Source organism: Sinocyclocheilus grahami, unplaced genomic scaffold (assembly GCF_001515645.1).
Source record: "Sinocyclocheilus grahami isolate Dianchi unplaced genomic scaffold, SAMN03320097.WGS_v1.1 scaffold462.1, whole genome shotgun sequence".
Lineage (NCBI taxonomy): Eukaryota > Metazoa > Chordata > Actinopteri > Cypriniformes > Cyprinidae > Sinocyclocheilus > Sinocyclocheilus grahami.
This window is the reverse complement of record NW_015505641.1, coordinates 1,848,192-1,868,624: the sequence shown is the minus strand read 5'-3', so window position 1 is coordinate 1,868,624 and position 20,433 is coordinate 1,848,192. Positions and strand designations below refer to the sequence as shown.

The 20,433-nt window shown below is 39.5% G+C and overlaps 1 protein-coding gene across 1 annotated transcript in view; it reads left to right on the top strand.

The window, feature by feature from the left end:
• Positions 1-20,433, top strand: part of LOC107552970 (myotubularin-related protein 13-like) — a 166,719-nt gene that overhangs the window by 44,249 nt on the left and 102,037 nt on the right. Inside the window, exon 3 of the mRNA XM_016235031.1 lies at positions 7,060-7,197. Within this exon, the coding sequence (XP_016090517.1) occupies positions 7,060-7,197 (138 nt within the window). The remainder of the gene's footprint in view (positions 1-7,059; positions 7,198-20,433) is intronic.

Sequence of the window (20,433 nt, the reverse complement as noted above, 5' to 3'; positions counted from 1 at the left end):
GTACTTTGATGTCACACACAGAACAGTCTGTGCAGTGCTGCTTCAGTCAAACACCTTTTGTGTTTTATTAGGAGATGCACAACAGTTCTTCTGTGGCTTTATAGGTAATATTTTCACGTACACATTTTAGCTTAAATCAGACAATATTGTGTCTAATATATACCACAATATTAATTTCTTATTATTGAATTGTTGTAAATAAATATCACATTTGCAGCTGGTCAGTGTTCAAAAAATGCTGAGAAATCACTTCATGTGGCCCTACAAGAGGGATTACTGATAAACTGTCTGAACAAAAAGAAAGTCAAGTTTTAGAGAAGAAAAAAAATCACCCACTGACTTTCAAAGCTGCTACATAGTAACGACTTTCTACTTCGAGGACCTTGATAGAAATGTAGTGGAGTGAAAAGTACAATATTTGTCTTTCAAATGTAGTGAAGTTAAAGTCATAAGTTCCCAGAAAAAATAATACTCAAGTAAAGTACAGATACTCAAAAAGTGTACTTAAGTACAATACTCAAGTAAATGTACTTAGTTACTGTCCGCCTCTGGTTGTTAGGATCGAAATATTACATAAAATTCACCCGCTAAAATGTCTGTGTTTTCAATTTATACAGTTTAAAAAAAGAAAGCAGGAAAATTAGTCTGAAGTGAGGAAATCTCCAGTAAAGTACAGATACTCAAAAAGTGTACTTAAGTACAATACTCAAGTAAATGTACTTAGTTACTGTCCGCCTCTGGTTGTTTGGATCGAAATATTACATAAAATTCACCCGTTAAAATGTCTGCGTGTTTTCAATTTATACAGTTTAAAAAAAGAAAGCAGGAAAATTAGTCTGAAGTGAGGAAATCTCCCCAGAGGAGCACGCTAGAAAAGAGCACGACAGATCAATGTGCGGCTGAAGTAATTGACACGTTATATTCGCACCAGATTGAGGACATGCCGTTTGCCTTTTCCTCAGCATTTCCGACATGCATGAATTGTCATCAACTCAATAAATTACAGGACATGAAATTACGATGCTGTCAATATGTTGCTCGTTTGGCATTTTTAGCGTCGCCACATTACTCACCCTCCACCCACGGTGGTAAATTATAAGCATCCCTGTTGACCAACTAAAAATATCTGTCCCTAAAGTGAACCATATATGCGGTATTGCATAACTGACCATACGAAATATCCTGATTGGTAATGTGAACACTACATGGGTTACCTCAGTTTTGGGGATCATTTACTTCTGGTAGCAGTTGCTGTAAAGAGGTAGGTCCATAAAAACACTTTTTTTAAAAAAGGGGTCATATGATGCGATTTCAAGTTTTCCTCTCTCTTTGGAGTGTTACAAGCTGATTGTGCATAGATAAGATCCCTGAAGTTGCAAAGACTAAAGTCTCAAAACCAAAGAGATATTCTTTATCAAAGTTAAGACTCTGCCACGCCCCCCTAAAACGGCTCGTTCTAACACGCCCCCACATATCTACCTCACTATGTGGAAATATTTGCATAATGCCGCCCAAATGTGCACGCAAAGAAAGAAGGCGTGGTTTCAGTAACCGCAGTTAGTGTTGAAGCAGCCATGTCGACCGTTTCGTGAACCTAGGAGTGGAGGTAATTCTGACTTTGCTATGACAATCTGGTGCTTCTGAATCAGGTACTGTTTTGTTATTAGTTTAAGTATTTGCTATTGACTGTTCAAATGCGGAGTTTTGAGCATCGTGTGTGTGTGTGTGTGCGTGCGTGCGGTCGCGCATGTGTGTGAGAGAGAGAGCGAGAGAGACCAGCTTCATCACTGTGTCTGTCACGCGACTCTGTTCCCCTTTCGGGCTCTGTCTTTACATTTATTTTGAAAGATGAAGCTCGCGATTATGGTAAGGGACGTTACATTTCCGACGAGTGCTTGCGGTGTTCGGCCAATCACAATGCACTGGGTCAGCTGGCCAATCAGAGCAGACTGCACTTGTCGGAAGGAGGGACTTTGTAGAAAACTAAGCGTTTGAGAGAGGCGGGGCATAGAGGACTTACAATAATGTACAGTATTTGAAAAAGAATGTGTTTTTTGAACATTAAAGCATGGCAACATATTCTGTTACACCAAATACACAAAATAATGATCTTTAAAAAAAGCATCATATGACCCCTTTAAATTTCCTTTGACCCTGAAGATGTTCTCAGGAAGTGTTTGCATCACAGGTTATTCCAGGTTTCCTTCAGCTTAACACATTCAGAAGAATGGGGTCTCCTTTTTGGCCCAGCTGAGCATATCCTACCCTTGGTCCGTGGCTGACAGAAATAGACTGTCCCATATTTGGATTCTGCATTAGCTGCTGTCCATTTTGATAAAACTATACAGTGTTGACGGAGGACGCCCAGTGCTGACACCCCTTTCTCCTGTGTTATTGTTCTTCTTCCTGAGAGATTTTCAGCTGTTGTTCACAAAGACGTGAAGGTTATGATGGGCCAAGAAGTGTCTGTTCCATTTATAACCTATATTCTCACACTTTATGAAAACACACCCGCTCTCTTTTCCTCACACATTGTTAATAGTTGTGTTCCAAAATCTAGTGAGCGGCATAACTTGGACAGCTTTTTTTAGGCATCATATGCTCACTCCCAATGCTAAGGCTCAATTATGCTTTAAAAAATACTGTGCTTTGACTAAATTCTAAGGCAGCATTGCGTAAATCCTATGCTTCAGATGCCTGTTCTGAAAAATAAATCTCTCATTTATACTATTTTCCTCATTGATTAGAATGATAGGCTTCAACTAAGCCTAAAAGAAACTGTGCAATTAAGAGTTTTAAGGATTAGTTAAAGGAATGAAAACATTGTCATAATTAAATTTTGTTGTTCCAAACCCATTTGATATTCTTCTATATAAAACAAAAGTAAATTATTTTAATGAATATCTGTTTTGGTGTCAGGGGTCAGCAAAAAAGTCCATGAAACTGGTTTATTGTTTTCTGAGTGCTCTGGTTGGATTTAGTGAAATTCAACCCAATATCTAAGCAATTGCAAAGTAAATTTGTGGCGGCTACAATGAGTACTGCAGAGATGAGATTTATGGCCAAAACCTCAAAACAATTTGGCAATTTAGCACTTTTTGTTCCATTGTGAATAAGGGTATGGTTAACACAATTTCAAGATATTTTCACGTTTTATTCTACAACATAAAAAACAAAAAAATCAAAAGGGGTATTACTGAGTTTTTTTTTTTTTGTAAAATCCCCTTGTGATTAATTAAAAAAGCAGTTGCAAACAAGTGGTTAAATGGGACTGCAGAAGTTCTCTGGGACACTGATTAAACACAATTACACCAAACAAGAAAACATTGGCGCTGGTGACGTTGAAGTCATGTGACCGTGGTATAGTTGGCTTATAGCCTTCATGTTACAAAATTTGAATCATAAACTTTTTTTAGGTCACAGAGCTTTTCCTGCTATAATCCAAAAGCCAATGGAAAAATGATGTTGCGTTTTGGTCAAGGAAACCAAGGTGATGCAAACTAACGGGCTGGCATTAAAAAAAAAAAAGTCATCAGTCATCACTGCTGTGCTCTGTTGCTGTCCTGTGCACCATCCGGTGCTTCACAATCCATTCCAGAATGATGGTTGACCAATTGCCTTTAAAACATCAGAAGAGGAAGAAGAATCCGCCACTTACTGGAATGAAGTGGGAAGCTCTGAATGGCACAAAGGAGACCACCATGATTTTGAAATAGCTTTGTCATTTCTGGCTGAGCTACTTCTTTAATTGTGCCAGTGTCTAAACATAATCTTCAATATTTGATTCATTGTAGAGCCTTACTAAGTATCCCACAGAAATCAAGTCAGTTTGAATCTCAAGGGATATGTTTCTGCTGTGACAGCTTATGTATGTACCTTATGAACCAGCCTGGCACTGTTGCACAACTCCCAGTAATCAGAGCGGCGGCTCTTTCTTTGTCATTTAGCTGGGGCAGCGGTCCTCTGCCTTTTATGGCCGTCATTAAACAGAGATGCAAGTAACGGAACACAGTACAAGGCAGCCGAAGATCTAATATGGTTGTTCTGTTCTCCATGCTTTCAGCCGCTGAACTGATTCTTAACAGGTCAAGCTGGAGATCTGGTGTCTTGTTTGCAGAGTGGACGTGCCATTCATTTCTCACATGATGAGGAACTCTCACTGACAGGCCAGCAGTGTAACTGAATGCCCTCTGACATCACGGCTGCTAGAACACTATGGAGTGCCATTGTCACTTGACCGAGAGCTAATTTAAGGAAAAGGTCTGTCTTCTCTGATATGACTCTGCTGTTTCATGGTTGCAAGAGTGCACACACAGTTTGGAGAACAATTGAGACACTTTCACATGACTTGTGCCTCCATTGAAGCGAGCAGCAAGCCAACTTGTTGTCAGCAGGTGAAGCATTGTAATGTGAAGCTCAAAGTTCAGATAGTTTCAGCTCTGACTCTTTTCTCTGATATTTCAAAGTACAGCCATGATTGTTATTCGATGTGTATCATTAATGCTGTATTTCATACAACTCCAAGCTTGGAATTCTCCTACGTGACAATAATAACCACTGGAACTACAGAAGCAAAGACCTCTTATCACAGTCATGATTAAAGAATCGATCCCTTGCTTCCCTCGACCCCTTGTTTGGGCTCCATTGTGTTTCATTTTTATGTTTGTCATCAGATAACAGAATCCAATAACCATTCACTGTAACATATTGTAGCATGACTTAATTTTCCAGCTGTGTGAAACATCTTGTCCTGGACCTCCATCCATCAATCCTAGCCTTCTACTTGGACTATTTCAATGCTCTTAAATATCAAACTTGAGCTAATATTTACTGTAAAAGAACCCCCCCCCTCCCTCCAATGAGACTGTGATCCAGTTGATCAGACATGTCGGGTTTATCCACAGTTCTTGTCTGTCTGGATGTTGTCTTGTGAACTAAACCAAGCATGTGCAGAACACTTCAGACTGAGGCTTGGCTTTTGTAGTATTTGACTAAATGCCAGACTGAAGAGCTTCTGGCCACTTGCATAATAACAGCCTCAGGAAGGGTATTGATGGCGCTTAAGCGTAATAATACACAACCTATTTTCCACAATTATAGACCTAGTCACATTAAATTTAAGGCAAATAAAAATGAAACTGTAGAGATAGGAGCACAGTACGTTCACTATGGTTTGTGCGTAGGTTGTCATTTGCGTCAAATTACAGCGTCTTTCCTGTCCATTTTGGGTCTGTGTGGCATTGCCGTCCTACATCATCAACCCCACCCACGTACGCACGCTCATTATTTGTTTATCTGGATTTGGTAGGGAATTGATTGCATACTTTGAATATTTTCATATTTTTCTGTAATTTTCCTGGAACCTGTCCCAATCTGAGAAGGGGAAGGAGCATCATGCTCTTCCGTTTTCACCTTCCAGTGTTCCAGATTTCCTGCCTTCTATTGTGGCTGCAGCGGGATGCTAACATCCTGGTTCAAGCCCTGAGGTCAATCCAACACACTCTGTATAGCTCTGTCTTTCATTCTCGCTGTCTCTCTCGCGTTCATTCCTTCACTCTTTATTCTCTGTTTCCACCCACTCACCTTATCGCTTTTGCCTAGGCGTGAGTCAAAAGCTGTCTAACGCTAGTCTTTGTGCAGAATGCAGTAGTTTCCCTCTTTCTTTCATCTCTGTCCCTGACTTTCCTCTGTTGCTCTTCCTCATCTCTCTAATGCCAGGCCGCCATTTGTGATCCAGCCTCATTGTGCCTGCCAAACCACTTTAAACTCTAGCACCAACACAGCAGATTTACTCGGATGTGTCTCGTTTTCTCCTGTCTCATTACCGCTAACCAGGAGAGCAGTGTCTATTCATTGCCTGCGCTTTAATTTTCATTTACATGTACACATTTGGCAGCCACTTTCATTGCATTTAAAGTGCACATTTACATTTGATCAGTTCTTGCTTTGCCTGGGAACGAACCTTGGCGTTGACCTTGCCAAGACCTTGGCATTTCTAGCGCCATGCTCTACTGTTTGAGCTACTGTTGTCAAAAGTACTGATGTTTGAAAAAAATTGATATGTCAAAATAGATCTGTGCATTAAGTCTTGCAAAGTGCAATGGATCTGACACTTTTTCTGTAACCTGTAATGCGTTTCTTTGTTTTTAATTGTATTACTAACTTTTCATTTGATCTTTTTAATGTAGTGTTTGCTTAACTGAACAATAGTTGAAGCCTACATGCTAATGTTTTATTCTATTATTTACTTAGAATTATTAATTATATATAATGAACTGATTTAATTTATTGAATGTTTTTATTTTCAAAGAAGAGGTAAATGATAACTGTTAAAATAGTTATACTATACAGTAGTTTTTGCTATGGTACTGTGAGATTTTATTGGCACCAAATACTGAAATTTTGGCACCGTGACACTAGTCTGAGCTACAGGAAAGCCACTTGCTTCTGAAATCTTGATAATTTGCAGTGTAGGAGTACACATTTTCAAATGTATTTAATTCAAATACTTGATTCGGTTCAACTCCAATTCAAAAGCTTTGATTTTTACACTGTCTTTTTATTGCAGCACATTCAATACACATTCAAAATAACAGCTGATTGCAAATAATTTATTTTGCTGTGACACTGAATTTGCAGCAGCATGGATTCAGCAGCAGGACAGTCAGTCAGCTACAGGATATTATCCAGGTTCATTTATTAGGGTTTTCTATGTAACAGAATGGATGTGGAGGGGCTTTTGGAAGGGCACTGAGGCAGTCAGTGTCGTTTCCTGCCTTCTGATGAGAGGATGTACTATCTGAAGTGGCATATCCTGCATATGATCACAAACTATCCCATTTGCACACTGACGTGCCATAACAGCCTCATACTGCATTCCAGTAAGCCCTGTCAAAACAATGAAAAGTGTTTGAAATGAATTTCAACAACCTGCTTATGATGTCACCTCTTATGATAACCAGAATTTACTGGTTGCTTTTTGTGCCGACTGGATATTCTGGTAATGTCAGGTTCTTGTAGAGGCAAGTCTAACACTGTTTTTTTTGTGTGCTTTTACAGTTCTGCCAGCCTGGTGGATGGAGGCTGTCTCGTGAGAGGAAGCTCCCGACATTCTTCACAGTGGTGCTGACAGACATAGACTCAGAACGACACTTCTGCTCCTGTCTGACCTTCTTTGAGGCAGAGGTCAACCTTCAGGTGAAATTAAGGCCATGTTTTTATTACAAGGTCTAGTTAGGGGTCCAGGCATTCCTGCTGTTGTGTTTGATGTTGTATTGACTTTCGTTCTATCTTATTAGAAAGAAAGGTGTCAGAGACCATAAAAACATTACTCTCTGCTTGTATAATTGGGAACCGTATTAGCTAGTACCAACATTTATTTTGGCCAGAATCATTTTGCCAATTTTTTTTGTCTAACCCAGTGTTTCCCAGCCCTGGTCCTGGAGGCACCCCAACACTGCACATTTTGCATGTTTCCTTTCTCTGACACACCAGTTTCAGGTCTTGGAGTCTCTACTAATGAGCTGATGACCTGAATCAGGTGTGTTTGATTAAGGAGACATGCAAAACGTGCAGTGTTGGGGTGCCTCCAGGACCAGGGTTGGGAACCACTGGTCTAACCTTTGTCCATATCACACAAAATTTGAAATGCATCATCATTTAGCAGATACAGACCAATACAATTTTAGGCTATTCAGACATTACCAATCACACACATTTCCAATGCACGCTTGAAGGCAATAGTGAATAAGACGCATTAAAATTAGTCTAGATATAACTTGTCAATTAAATGCTCACAGTTGCACATCAAAGCGAAAAATAAATTCTATATATAATTTTAAAAAATCATCTTAGATCTTTTCATATCATTTTAATGACCTCAGAAGGACCAGAGTATTTAAAAAATATTTTAAGGATATTTGGGTCTTGAAAGTAAGCATTTCAACCATTCAACCACTTTGAGAACCTTTCAGTAATGGCTGCTGCGATCAGGATGGGACAAAATTTACTGCTGCATTTTAAAGTTCACTGTCCTGAGTGGAGAAAGAAAGAAGAGGAGCAGCAAGGGCCTGGGGTTGGAGGACAGCTATGTAAAGAATGTAGCTGTAATTTCTGACTGTTGCCCAGTGCCCATCAGGGTTCCAACCTCAGCTGCTTCCAGCTCCTGTAGAAGATTTTCAGTTGTCCATCATTTTGAGAAGAAAAACATTGAGCAGCCACATTTTTTTCTCATTTTTGCTGAGATGTTTTAGCATTAAGTGGAAGTCCTGTAGTGCAAGGAACCAGTGCACCAGTGTCCTTGACTGAGATAATCTACTTTATTAGGGCAAGGTTGGCAATAAGGGTCAAGTTTTGTGTCCATTTATGTAGTATAGTTTCAAGCGTGCCATTTTTCTGTAAATTAGGTTATTCAAGTTCATCGATTGTTTTGCAGAAACAAGCCAATACGTTTTTGTCAATGGGCCCATATTGACTCATGGGCCTACATCTTCTGAATGTCCAAATAAGTCACACATGGACACCAGGTTGTTCGGAGGACACATGCCAAGTTTCACCATTAGAGGGAGAATACAAGGGGAATCTCGTAAAAACCATTGGAGAAAGGAAGTTAAAATTTGACACACTTTTTCTTTGCTACAAGTGCTAATATACTGCAAAATCAGTTGGACAGATGAACAAGAATGCCGGCAGCCAATTAAATTTTATCAGCCATGTGTATTTCTTACGGGCCTCACTATAGATCAATATAACAGGCTTCAAACTTCTTAGCATCTTTTGAGGTAAATCGTTGACAACAACTGTATCAATAGCATCTGTTCTGCCAGTTTGCCAATTGCAGTCTTATTCCAGCTGCTTGGACCCATTTTATTGTCACGTGTGGCTATATTTATCTAAGTATTTGCCAATCATTTACTTCTGCAATCACAGACTGTGAAGTATAACCATCATTGATTACACTGCTTACAAGGTCTTACAGAACCTGGAATGTTATGAGTATATCATCATATCTTTCTGATAGCACACACAGCTTTCAATGAGCACAGCTGTGCGCCCCTACTGTTAGCCAAAAGCACTTTTGGATTTTATTAGCGGACAAGTGTACAAGGTGTGTAGCCCCTGTTGTTTATATTGGCGTATCATTCTGCTTCCTCTGGCTGGGAGAATATGGCAGCACCTAGATCTGTATGGAGGAAAGTTGTAATTTCAGCATATTCATATTGATCATTTTTGTTGCCACTCCTGTTACAATGTTTGTCCAATGCAGTGCAGTGATGTGGCACAGGTTTGGTGTAGTATCCCAAAGGTTGTAGGTTCAAATCCCACTTATGGTCATTTCAGAGTTGTACCTCTGTTGTCCTTTTGGCTCTTGGCATCATACTTACAGTACATATATTGCTGCCTCCTCCTATATTTCTCCTTAATGCTTTGCATTTCATTTGTTTTTTTTTTGTGTGTCATGTCAATAAACTTTGCCACATTCATGCTTACCACGCCAAAGTGCCTAAAAAGTTTTTCATAAGATGATGGTTCCAAGTACAGTCATGTTCAAGTTCATTCCACTGTAGACAAATGCAACACTGCTGTTGTTTTCAAGGAGAAAAAGTCAGGGATGCCTTCAATAGACCAGCGAATGAACAAGGAAATTGGCTCCACAGCTTTGAATCGTTTAGAATGTTGCAACAGGCTCTTGTTTGCCAGAAAGCAGGTCAGATGGGAACCATCACTCTTGCAGAGTCCACTGAATTACATTTGGCTTTTTTGAGAGTTTAAATATTAGCCATTTCCATGTGTCACCAAAACATTCTTGAGAATTCAGGGCCAGAATGTAATTTTTTTATGTAGTGTTGTGACTCCATTTAGTGAAGCATATTTAGAGAAACAGAGAGAGGATGCAGAGGTGCTTAATCAATCACGCTGTTTGTGAAATTACAGTATGGCAGAATGATTTTAAATTACTGACTGATCTGTTCATCTGTGTTGATTAATTTACTCATTCAACCTACATAGTGAACAAATGTTTGTGGGAATTTCCCACATTATGAGCGGGAAAAGTATTCGCAATAATTTCAATCCTGTGTCCCTGGAAGGCATTCTTTTTTTTTTTTGTTACCTGTGGAAATGATGATGTAATCGTGAGAAGAACCAGTTCATCACATCCCGACTTTCCACATCTATTGAGAGCAGCATCCTAGTACCGGCAATGTGGCTTAATTCAATATTCAGGATGTGGTGATCATCATGACCCAAACGAAGCATTTCAATGCTGTGAGTCACATTGATTTGTTAAGCAGGCCACTTACTGTTCAAATGCCTAGAAGGTTAATTCTGCAGATTCACTGTGAATCAGCCCAAGCATCTACATGGATGCCAGCATGCAGACTTACTGTCAACTTCCTGTTGCTTTACTGGCTGAGTACAAATAAACCAAATCATGACAGGATAAAGAATGTGTAATTAAATGGTCAATAAAAGCAGGAATTCTTTGCCTTTAGAGGCTGGTGGTTCGAGGAGGTTACAAAACTGTTTGACAGGAACTTCAGCACGTTATGTCTTTGAGCTTTGATGACCCCCAGCTGTCGACTGGCGCTGTCCTCCTCTATGGAGTCAAATGTGTGTCCACTGTCTCTCCATTGCTTTTGGTCTCTCTATTTCACAGTGAGACTGTCTTCTTTATTTATATTACGTCCTTTAGTACTGAGCCTCTTGAGAGATTAAGAGAGAAGGCCACCCATGAAGAGTACTTCACAGTGTCATCAGGCACATTAAGACTGAAGCATTGTTCTTAATCGCAGGCTCAATGTCTTAAGGTCTCCAGAAAGGTCTTTTCAGTTTGTCTGCTTTTGACTCATTCTCACTGTTTTTCTTTGATACGCTTATCCAGAGGTTCGTAATGCAGGGTGACTTCTTTCATGTAATGATCATGATAGCCCATTATCTCATTATGCTGTGTATCTCTCTGGACAGTTTTCCTTACATCAGTTTATTTTGGAGTGACTTGATGCTAGACAGTCTTTTGACACAGTGAACTGCATCCAAATTCCCATACTGTTTGTCCTAATCAGTATTCAAAATTAAAGTTAGCGAGTCCTAACTCATAGTATGTTGAAATGAGTATCCAAAAGGTACCCAAATGTTCTACTATTTCCATTGGAAATTTGAAGTGCAGATCCATGCACACTCTAAAAGGATTTGGGCACAAATAAGCACAAATAAAAAGTGTTTTAAAGCTACAAACTACACCAGTGTGGTTCATTAAAAATGCAATTATCACAAAAAGAGTACTGGGACGCAGTCTACGTTTAGTACAATTGACCCTTCGCTAAGCACAGCCGTACAAATATTATTGACCAGTCCTGCCATAGCAAGTTGCTGTCTGTCATTTTCTCAAACTTTCTCTAATGTCTATAGAGTAAATTAATCAAGAATTTGGATAGTTTTTCACAAATTTTAAACATTTCAACATTTCTGTCAAACATTGTCGTCAGTTCACTTATAATAGCGACACAAAGTAGAGAAAATACAAGGGATATATACAGATGACAACATTAAAATAATCCCTATTCACACGGATCCACAAAAATGACAAGAAATATTATATTATAGTTGTCAAGTACTCGCGCATACCTATAGACTAAACACATAATACGCATATGCATGGTGTCACCATTTACACAAATTTGTGTTTTTTGAGACAATTATTGTATCACTTTCAAACACTTTGGAAAAAAAAAAAAGAATTCAAAATGTTGTTGTCGTGTGAATGAACGGCCAAAACGCCTTTTCCATTTTTAGTTGTAAACAGTATTGTGTAAACGCCCCCCGAGTTAGCAACAGTTACCAAAAGGAGTGGAACTTAGCAATGGGTTAATCAGCTCTACATGCTGAAGGCATCTATGCATTACGCTCAAGTGTGCCATACACGTCCTGAAAAGTGAAGCCAAAACATTTCAATCACCATCTGGTGGCTGGCTGCAGTATAGGTCATAAACCCCGCCCTCTCCATGTAAACGAATGGGACTTAAGCCAAACAAAAAAAATCTAATTACACTTCAAATAAAATGTTCCCAAAGATGGTCTCCATCATTTCAGGTAGTTCTTATAATGCTGATGTATGTTCAAGTGTTAATTTTAAAGTTTGATTTTAATTAGTTATTTGACGCTATAAAATGAAGTGTGGTGTCATGATTGTGAGCATGCGTTTGGGTCTGCAGGAGTTTCGGTGGGACTTTGATATCACGACTCCACCTCATCATTGGCACAAGATGACAGTGGCCATATTGGGATGTTTTGGCTTCACTTTTCTATAGTGGAAGGAAGTGGAGACGCGGAAACCATCTTTTTTTAGTATATGGTTACGCTATGTCAGAGGACACCACAAATCCATTGATGTCAATGGGAATGGTACCCCACAAGGAAGAAAAATTCAAACATTTGCAAAGCATCCCGAACTGTATAGAGTAAAGTCTTTGAAAGTACAAAATTCTCTCCATTCCATTTCGCACTATTTAATGGGGTTGTTTTTATACACTCATTGTTTTTAACACATCTGCAGGGACCCAGCATTTCCGGTGTTGTGTACTTGCCTAAAGCTACATCATTAACCCACTTAATATAAAAATCATGACACACTAAATTATATATTTCTTTTATCAGATTGGAAGAGGCAGCACTGGAATGTATTTTTTTTTCATAATTGAACCAAATCCTCCCAATAAGGTTGAAATGTGTTTCTCATCTGTGGGGGTATTTTAATCCTGTCCTCCCACTGATAAGCTGCGGTAGATCTTGTGGCATGTTTTCACTGTCTGAGCAAATCAAATGTGCTCCAGCGCAGGGGGTTAGGTGGCAGAGTTTGAGAAGTGGGCATCCGTTATGAGCTCGCAGGCCTGACGCAGACTCAAACGAGACAATTAGAAGCAGATTGTGAGCAGTGGGACGTGACTCTGGCAACACCTCTCCTTCCTATCGCTGTATGATAATGATAATATTGATAATGAAGTCTCCTTTTTGTCATGAGTAGTTCACCCAGAAATTAAAATTTCCAGAAATTTTACTCAACCTCAGGCCATCCAAGATGTAGAAGAGTTTTTTACTTTGGAAAAGCTGCATCACACAGATACGCTCTTTTCGTTCAGATCAAATCACAACAACGTAGGAAACGGATCCGGCGTGACGCAGCTGACACAGAACAGCATACGCTGTTTACGTCCAGCTGATACTCTCCAAAATGGCGCTAGGGTGACGCGGAGGAGACGAATTGTTGAATAAAGTCTTTTTTTTTTCTTTTGCACACAAAAAGTATTCTCGTAGCTTCGTAAAATTACGGTTGAACCCCTGATGTCACATGGATTATTTTGCAGATCTCCTTGCTACATTTCAGGACTTGGGAACATTTCAGTTGTATTGCTGTCTATGCAGGGTCAGACAGCTCGCAGATTCCATCAAAAATATCTTAATTTGTGTTCCGAAGATGAACGAAGGTCTTACGGGTTTGAAACGACATGAGGGTGAGTAATTAATGACAGAATTTTCATTTTTTGGGTGAACTATCCCTTTAACTTCCTGAGACCCTGCATCCTTGTATGAGGACATTCTATTTTAGTACATTTCTCTGAGACTATACATGCCACAGTTTTAAGTCTGGATGTCCTGTACAGAGCACATTCAGGGCTTTTCAGAGATACTAAATGTTTGGATGTTTCACCGCGACCACTCCCTCTCCTTGGTCTTCAAAAATGTCTGATATTAATTAAGTGACACTCTTATGGAAATATGATAATATTTTGTAATAATCATTTAAATCTGACACATTTTTAAACTGTGTGTCATAAATCAACATCTCAGGAAAATGTTATGGGGTTTCAAATTAAAATATGACGATGATTTCATACATGTCCTCATATGAGGACACTGGGACTAAAAGCATGTTTATTACACATTTTGGGAGACACAACAAATGAATAGGGAAATAAATTATATTTCAATATTCCTATGAAATATTGTATATTATTATGCAAATTATCAATTATTATTTATCAATTATTACTTGTCAATTGTTACTCCCATTATTACACTTCTTTTTTCATTACATGTTGCCCCAAAAACACATTAATATGCAAATTAGATGTAGTTTATAGATACGTTATATATAATGAGAAAACCTGTTTATGGCCATTTTACACACATTTTGCATAAAGAAAAATGGTATATCAAATTATAGTTGAGTATTATCTTTATACAAATTTGGTAAAAAAAAATCCTGAACATTAAAAATCTATTGGTGATTTTAAATTTTTTTTATTGTTTTTGCCTTTTGTCTTTACTTTTTTTTTTTTTAATTGAGTCCCGATGTCCTCTACCAAGGACGTAGCATAACTTATGAATGAAATATCATTTTTAATTTAAATGTTTTTTTAATTAAATTTTTTTTTTTTATGCTCTAAACAATTTAATGACATGAAAAAAATACAAATTTTTTCCTAAAATGCTTTGCCGGGTCTTAAGAGGATAAATCTCTTGTAATGTTGTTAAAACATCGTCATTTGGCATGTATCTATAAAAAATGAAATGAAGATAAAAGTCGCATTATCAGAATTAAATTAATGAAACAAATAATTTTGGTATAAGTTTGATTTTTCTTAGAAAATTAATAATTTAATAAAGGTTACAAAAATGTATAATAATAATAATAATAATAATAATCTGGTACAATCAACATGCAGGAAAAACCTGCAAACCCTCATGACTGACAAGATAAGTAACTAAAAAAAATTTGGAAATTTGACCTTTTTAATGACTAAGCGAAATTAGTTTAGGTTGTAAAATATTATGTGACTTTCCAAAGATCTATTAATATTTTTCACTTCATGGTTACGCCACTTGATATTTTGTTGTTTTATGTAATCTTGTTGAAAATGTTTTTTGAGTCCCGATGTCCTCTACCAAGGACGTAGCATAACTTATGAATGAAATATCATTTTTAATTTAAATGTTTTTTTAATTAAAATTTTTTTTTTATGCTCTAAACAATTTAATGACATGAAAAAAATACAAATTTTTTCCTAAAATGCTTTGCCGGGTCTTAAGAGGATAAATCTCTTGTAATGTTGTTAAAACATCAAATTTTGGTATAAGTTTGATTTTTCTTAGAAAATTAATAATTTAATAAAGGTTACAAAAATGTATAATAATAATAATAATAATCTGGTACAATCAACATGCAGGAAAAACCTGCAAACCCTCATGACTGACAAGATAAGTAACTAAAAAAAATTTGGAAATTTGACCTTTTTAATGACTAAGCGAAATTAGTTTAGGTTGTAAAATATTATGTGACTTTCCAAAGATCTATTAATATTTTTCACTTCATGGTTACGCCACTTGATATTTTGTTGTTTTATGTAATCTTGTTGAAAATGTTTTTTGTGACTAGAGGGGCGGGGCCGAGAGCCGTGGGAACGGAGCGAGGCCAGTGGAGTAAATGCTGGCGCGCGACACCTGCTCCACTCACCGGTCTCGAGTCCCACGGAGGAGCTCCGGAAGGATAAAAGGAGGAGTGACGACAGTGTTGGACGAGAGAGGACCAAGCCTCGATTTTATTTTGTGTTTTGTGTGCGGCAGTCGTGCGCGAGGGGCTGCCGCTTTACTTTCATTTTGTGTTTGTTTATTTTATTAAAGTCTTTAAATGTTCGCCGGTTCCCGCCTCCTTCTTCCCATGACTACGAACTGTTACACTGGTGCCGAAACCCGGGAGGAAGGAGGGACATGCTGCCAGAGATCCCTCGCCGCTGTGGTGAATCCACGGTGCCATCGAGCATGGCGGAGCAGTCTGCCGTCATGGATGCTCGAGGCGGTGTGCTGGAGTGAGTTGCCGGGGGGGCAGACGAACTCGCTGCCGGCCGCCTGGGATGTGGAGGGACGGCTACCGTCCGTAAGGGAGCGGAGGAGTTGCCCCCGTTCACCTGAGGCCGTAGCCTGCTGCCATCCGCCATGATGGGGAGGAGCAGGGAACAGGGGACTCCTGCCGGCTGCCCGAACCCGGAGGAGCTGTCGCCGTCCACCGGGTGGCGGAGGAGTGTCGGGCCGTCCACCGAGGGCTACCCAGTGCCGCCGCCAGGCATCGCGGAAGAGTTTACCCAACTGGTGGAGGGCCGAGTTAATATCGCTTATCAGTTTGAGCCCGATTGAGAAGCAGAGGATATTATTGAAGAGGATCGTGCAGAACCTGTGCAAGCATGGCTTTTAATGGTAGGCCTATGATTTTTGTTTGTTGTTGTCTCATACTTTTAGATACGCTGTTATTTGTAAATGCTACTGCTTCTGTTAGCTTTTAATATACGGTTTTATTCTGATTAAAGCTTTAATACAGAGCGGCAACCGCACGCGTGTCCATGTATAATGCTTCTCATAACTATAGTATGTGAAATGAGCTGATGATCTGAATGAGAGAGAGAGAGATGCAGGGCGAGGCCAGGAACAGGTTGAGAATGCTGCTTTAGAACATTGATTTTGAAACTTGTGAATCCATTAGAATCGTTAGAAGACAGAATCGCGATTCATATATGAATAGATTTTTACGTGCACCCCTAGTTTTCTCTTCCTCTTCTCTAAAGCAGCGCAGCATGGCCTCGCCCCCTTTCCTGTGTGTTCCCGGAGGCGGGGTTTAGGTAAAATTCTGGGTTCTTGACGTAACGGACCCGGGAAGTAACTCGTTGTAGTCCCTTACCAGTCGTTTTTGTAGGCATTAAACTGCCAGAATTTTAAAAGACGATATCTCCGTTTGCATTGAACTTTCAGCTTCGTAACTTTGCAGATATTGTTTATGATCAAACCGCAACATTACACACTAACTAACAATAAAAAAGTGAAATCGCAATCAACCACCCCTTTAATTTTGATATGTATTCTGTGACTTACTACATTTTTGCCTAAATTTGTAGTTTATCATTGACTTAATCCTCCCGTTGTCCCATAAACTCAGTTTGGGTTGTACATGGTGTAATTACTGTGATTTGTTTCTTCACTGATTGCATCTTTGGACGTGATTATTTAGGAAATTTAATTTTTCAATTCAGCAGAGACTGTTTACACACATTTAACTCATACACTAAAGCAGGACTAAACCAGTTCAAGTAGCATCTTAGCCCTTGGGACAAGACCCTTGCACAAAACAAACCAAAAACCCAACCAATTTCCAAAAGCAAAATCTATAAATAGACCAGCACCTCTGTTTTGCTCCAGGTTCCTCTTATGGTTTCATAACCAGCATGGGTCACTCCTTTATTCATCATGCGAGCCTATCTTAACTTTCTCTATCCTGACACTAACTCTGTCCACGCGCCGTCACATTTTAGATAGATGTGCAAGACCCCCTAACTTAATTTGCTCCTGTTATAATTTTCTCTTGCTTGTTGAAAAAAGGCAGCACTGCTCGGCTGACCTCATGACCATTATCACATTTGATGTATTGAAGTGCAGTGCTGTTTTTAGTTTCTTTGAGTAAACCGGATCGAGCCTGAATTCTGAGCGACAGTCACGTTATACAGACTAAGCTTGTCTACATAAGCTCAGCTTTATCAGTGATTCTGAGAACATGTAATCGTGTGATCTTTATGCATTATTTTCTAGTGCTCTCTCAACTCCGATATTTATCAGTGGTGAATAACAAAGAATTAGGAAACAGAGCCCTGCAATCCCCCATCAGACACTCTGTCCATCTCCGCTGAGGACACAGAGGATTTTCGGTGTTCGCTCTTTGCTGTTCTTTTTCCACTGGTCAGGCAGTAAACAACTCATCCACTCGTAGAGCACTACCTTTGGTCGCAAATCTAAATAAACTTGAAATGATGCTCTGTGAGAGAAGAATTTTAGATTCTTAAATACATGGGATGACAAGGACAATAAACAAGACACACCTGAACCAAATGACACAATCAAACATGAGGGAAAACGAGGTCACGGAGCACATGAGGGATGAAAACACAACAAAAACAGTCCAGGGGTGTGACAGATCGCCCCCCTCCCGGAAGGTGATCCGGAGGGCCAAGGCGGAGCAGACGGCTCCGGTGACCGAGGCGGAGGTGGGGATCTGGAGCGACAGAGGACCAAGGTGGAGCTGGAGGGAAGGAGGAGCCTGACAGAGCCAGAGGGACAGAGACGAGGTGTAGCCGGAGGAGTGAAGTTCCGAGGTGGCGGATGGTCGACGACAGACCAAGGCGGAGCTGGAGGGACGATGGAGCTGGTGGACTGACGGGCCATGGCGGAGAAGAGGGAGCTAGAAGCCATGGTGGAGCCGCTGGGTCAAAGGGCCGAGGCAGAGTCCGGGACTCAGAGGCTGGAGGCGGAGACAAGGGATTCTCCAGCCATGACGCCGATGGAGACTGGCAGACCCGCGGCAATCCCACCGCACAGATGGTGAGCAGAGGGGCTGCCAGGAAGCAGCGGTGGTGGAGCTGAAGAAACCGGGATGACAGGAGGAGGCAGGAGAGGGAGGGTTGGTGGGTGGGAGGGCAGACAGAGAGTTCAGACGAAGGGCGGGAGAAGAGCGGGCATGTCTGCATGTATATCCGAATTTGAATCCATTGAGCTCGGCTCACCCTCAGCCATGGTGCAGTGGGTGGAGCTTCCCTCCGCACTCTCGCTGTTCATAGCATTCTCCCCCGTGGCGAGCACTGTAGCCGGCACTCGCACCTGGTCTGACGTCACAGGCTCTGGCTCCGGGGCGATCCTCAGCACTGTCGCTCTCTCTGGCGATGACTCGTTGGTCGCGGCTCAAAATCAAATCAATTTGAGCGCGATTTAAACCCGAATGATTGTAACCACTCTAAGTTCGTCTGCCTTGGCAAAGCTAGCGTGTCTCCGACATAGTGATAACACTCGTTGCCTTCTTTAGTGCAACTCGACCAGGTCTCGTCCCATTCGTCGATATTTGTTATATCACAAATCCCGGAAAATATGCGTTGTAGTCCAAACGAGTCATTCGTTGTAGTTTTTGAAAAGTGATTTCTGTTAAATAAAATATCTCCCTTTGAAGTGGACTTTGAGCTTTGTAACTTTGCAGATCTTTTTTATGCTCAAACAGCAACATTACAGACTAACTAAAGTTGAAAAAGTGAAAAAGCATAATAGGACCCCTTTAAAGTTTTTTTGAAATTATTTTTTGAAATTATATGAAATAATTGAAATGAAATGATACTCTACATATGAAACTAAAACCACCTGTACGTGGTGGCAAGTCATTTGCTGCGTCCGAAATTGAATACTTCACTACTTCGCAAAGTTAGTTCAAATTCAAATGTAGTACATATTTAGACCGTATGCGATTTCAGATGCATCAACTAAATCTTAATGAGTGAGTCATTCATTCAGTGATTCTTTCAAACTACTGATGAATTCAAAAACAAATCAAGTGACTGTCTTTATGAAAGGAATCATTTGCTCACTCAATTCACTCAAAAACTTGGATTCATTACCGAAACTTTGCTCAGTGTTGCTTGGAAAGGCATAATGATTCTGTCATGGCTTTGTTTGAAACTATTTTCATTGGCAAAATGAGCAAAACATACAATATTGTGTCTAAAACAGAAATTACTTCTTGTTTATTGAACTGTTGTATAAAATCCATGTCACGTTTGCAATTGTGCAGATATTCGGGGAAAACACTCTTGCATGTGTGATATTGCCCCAATCCATATCATATGATATAAATATATAAGACATATACATTTATACATTTTGTAAGATTGTTTTTTTTTCTGCATTTTTGATCAAATAAATGCAGCCTTGATGAGCATAAGAGACTTTAAAAAACATTACAAGTCTTACTGATCCCAAACTTTTGAGCAGTAGTGTATATATACAGTACATAATATATAAGACAAAAACCTATACAGGGGTGTTTATTGCCCTCATATCTTGAATTTTAGGGGCATATAACTGCATTCTAATAGGTTACATGCTGTCAGTCGTCGTCCTACGTCATGTTCATCAACAACTGCATGCAGTGTAAGATTACATACAGGTCTGAGGCTGGGCGTGTTATAGCGTGTTATGTTTTTCATAATTAATCACACCTAATTAACGTGTTAAATTGTCAGCCTTAATATAAATGCATAAAATGTAATGTTATAATATAGATTGCTTTTTGATAAAGCAAAGTGAATGCCTTTAACCCAAAAACTGTGTACATATCAAATGGAAATATAACATATTTAATATAACAATTTAAACTGTACATGGAAAATCTCAAACTCCTAATTTTAGAAGCCCACCACACATCCCTGTTGTTAGGGGTTTGTTATAAAGACTAATAACAAATAAGCTGATTAGAGACTGTTTTAATTCAAAGAAATCATGATGGAATCTGACCCAGATGTTGGTTCTTCCGTAATCACGTCCAGGCTTTATCTCATATGATTGCTCTCTGTACCAACT